Genomic DNA, 3271 nt, shown 5'->3' on the forward strand with positions numbered 1-3271 from the left:
TGACGACCGTCAAGCTTTTGGCGTAAGCGATCAATGTCTTCATTTGGATCCATGACTCTAAGGACCTTGGTAGAACATTAAACCTATGGCCTATTAAGATTGATGGTCGCGTAGTACGGGTCCCCGAGAAGCTCTTCTCGTGTGGGTCGGTACGAAGATCTCACTCAAAAGAGATTTTCTTGATGGAGTTGACAACCGGTAAGCTTTTGCCGTAAGCGGCAAACAGTCAAGGAGGTCCATGACTTTGAGACCCTTGTCTAGAACCCGATGTCGATGGTCGCGTAGTGCGGGTCCCCGAGAAGCTTTTCTCGCGTGGGTAGGTACGAAGATCTCACCCAGAAGAGGCTCATTTGAGGGAGTTGACGACCGGCAAGCTTTTGCCGTAAGCGTCAAACAGCCAAATGAATCAATGATTTTGGGGTCCCTATCTAACCCTAGACTATGACCGGTGAGACCCCATTGTGGAAAACAGTTAGTGTTATCCTCCATCCGTATCTCAAACTTGTGATATTATACCAACTTGTGCGTGATCGAGTTGTGAAGCCATGCTTATGAACCGTACATCCATGCATTCATGCATTCATGCATCATAAATGACACAAGAAGATACAATACTCATGCATCATTCACATAGCATCCTGCATTACATGAGACCAATCTCACTATCACTTGGCCTTTTGTCAGACAAACTACTTCCAACAAAGTTGATTGCCCGATATCTGTCTTGAACTAGAAGCATGTCGCAGATCACCATGGAAGAGTTACGAAGAAATCAAGAAGCAATGAAGGTTGAAATCAACCAGCTGAAGACTCAGATGAGTCTGATCATGGAGATCCTGCAGTCGATGCTGAGGAAGGAAGGCAATCCCGTGCCAACTGTTGAACCAGAAGTGGTCACTCCGATAAGCGTGCCTGACCCCCTTCCACCTCAGGAGCAGCCACGTGGATTTCATCCACATCCTGTGTCTCCAAGGGCTCCATATCAGCGGCCATTTATTGTTCCCCGACCAAGGCAAAGGAACCCTGAGCCGAACCAGTACCCAAATCAGCTGCGACAACCCACTCGACAAAGACCAAGAAAGCCAGTAAGGCATATTGATCAACTTCCAGTGTCGTATAGTCAAGTACTACCGTATTTGATCAAAGATGGATTGATAGTGCCAAAGGAACTGCTCCAAGTGATTCCTCCATATCCACCCGGCTTTGACGTCAACGCCCGATGTGATTTCCATGCTGGGGCACAGGGGCATTCCGTTGAGAACTGTAGAGCCCTCAAGCACAAGGTGCAAGACTTAATTGATTCAAGGGCTATTATGTTCACACCGCAAGGCCTGAATATAGTGAACACTCTAATGCCTTCACAAGAGGGCCCATCTGCAACATCATGATCAGTGCAAATGGAAGCTGGGCTAGATTTGAAGAGTCTGCGCCTATGAGAAAAAGCCTGAGAAGGGTCTCCTTGAAGATGGTCATGATATCTGCTGTCAGCCTAATAATTCCAGTCTGAGGATCTGAATAAGGCCAATTGCATGCAGTCATTAGTTTGGTTAAGACATGTCCATGTCTGATTTTTCTTGATTGTCATTTGTAGCATTCATTTGTAATAAACTTGTTTGTTTTGAATAATAATGACATTGACATGAATATGCATGTTTTGAATAAATCCATTCGTGTCCACTCATACTGTATCTTGTCAAATTTTGGTTTTGGGAGGAGGATGATGAAATTAAAAACACGAAACAAATTCACTGCTCGTACGCTTTCGAATAAAACCTTGCTGATGATGTAAGGCATTGTTTCAAATCCCCAAACACCGGAGACATAAGGAAGATAATCCCTAGTTAACCCCTTTGAGTCAAGGAGTATGAGTTTCTTTCTTAAATATAAAACCCTCAATCTCAAACCAGGGCAGGGTAGTCGTCAGTTAGTTTGACCAAGCGTTCGAACTTCAAAAAAGGAGTGTCCTATATGAGGATCAACCATATCTTATCCCTCACAAGAGGTCGGAAACCACCAAATTTCAAATGGGTGTTCCTCATCCACAGAGGCACGAGGTTGTCACAACCCATTCAAATCAATGGTTAGATGTCACACGATTTGTTTCGAAACAAAAAGAAATAGGAAAAACAAAAAAATCAGAAATCAAAAGAAAGAAAGCCCGCTAAGTCAAAAGCTCAAAAACGAATGGCTTAGGCAAAAAATTAGGGCATCCCTGTGGATTGTAAATCTGAGCCAATCCAGCAAAAGTAGGGAAATCGAAAAAAAATCTGCATAAGAGGAATTAAAAGAAAATCCTCAGCAAGAGCAAAATCGTGTGGCTGCAAAACAAATAGGAGGTGCATGACTACCACACCAAAAACCTCTGGGGTTCACTAACCATCACTTCAAATCCCTTGTGGAAAAAGAGCGCTTGTGTCAAGCTGGCTGAACGTAGGACTGGAGAACATCACGAAGAGCGGGTGGGTTAGGATAGGTTCGAGTCGTATATCCTTTCTTTCTAAAACCGTGAACTAGGCCACGTTACAACCCTCAAAAGACCTAATTGAAGTGAAGGTTTATTTCGAAGGCGTACTATAGTTAGAACGATCGTGTTAAAACTGACTCCTCGTCAATTTACTCATATGTGTTGATATTGATATGACATCCTCAATCGGTGATGCATTCATATATGTCATAATTTCAGTGAGCATGCCTGGATTTCAAAACTAGCATAAACATGACATTGTTATTATCATTTCTAAAAATGAACATGCGTTACTCATGAGTGAGCATTTGATGTCAAGAAACTTCCCATAATGAACGTGCATTGGAAAGCTTGATACCCCCAGAAGAGAATGATGCCCAAAGACTTTGTTAAGCAGAGGCCAATTACTTCAACTGATTGAATCCTAAGACAAAACACCTGAGAACTCCGTCGAGCAGAAACAGGTCGCCTTGATTTGATCGTACTCAGAGAGATAAAACGCCTAAGACTCCGTTGAGTAGCGCCAATTTTTTTTTGATCGATCACAATGAGTGCTGAGAGCCTGAGACTCTGTTGAGCAGCAACCAGCTACCTCATGTGATTACATCAAGGAGCAGAATGTCCAAGAACTTCGTTGAGCAGAAGGACAAGATATTTCATATTTCAGTCAAACTGAGACAGTTAGGTCAAGCAATTTCAGCAAGATTCAGTCAGTCCGAAACAGTTAGGTCGAGATTCGGCGAATCTCTCCAAAGATCAGATAGTCAAGGGAGTAAATCACTCCAGTTGATCGCATCAGAAGACCAA

At 43.2% G+C, this 3271-nt stretch overlaps 1 protein-coding gene across 1 annotated transcript; it reads left to right on the plus strand.

Annotated features, from left to right (window-relative positions):
* The first annotated feature begins 737 nt into the window (after positions 1–737).
* Positions 738–1388, plus strand: LOC127132018 (uncharacterized). Its single transcript, XM_051060880.1, has one exon. The coding sequence runs from the start codon at positions 738–740 to the stop codon at positions 1386–1388; it is 651 nt and encodes a 216-aa protein (XP_050916837.1).
* The last annotated feature ends 1883 nt before the right edge of the window (positions 1389–3271 follow it).

The sequence above is a fragment of the Lathyrus oleraceus genome, chromosome 3 (assembly GCF_024323335.1).
Source record: "Lathyrus oleraceus cultivar Zhongwan6 chromosome 3, CAAS_Psat_ZW6_1.0, whole genome shotgun sequence".
Lineage (NCBI taxonomy): Eukaryota > Viridiplantae > Streptophyta > Magnoliopsida > Fabales > Fabaceae > Lathyrus > Lathyrus oleraceus.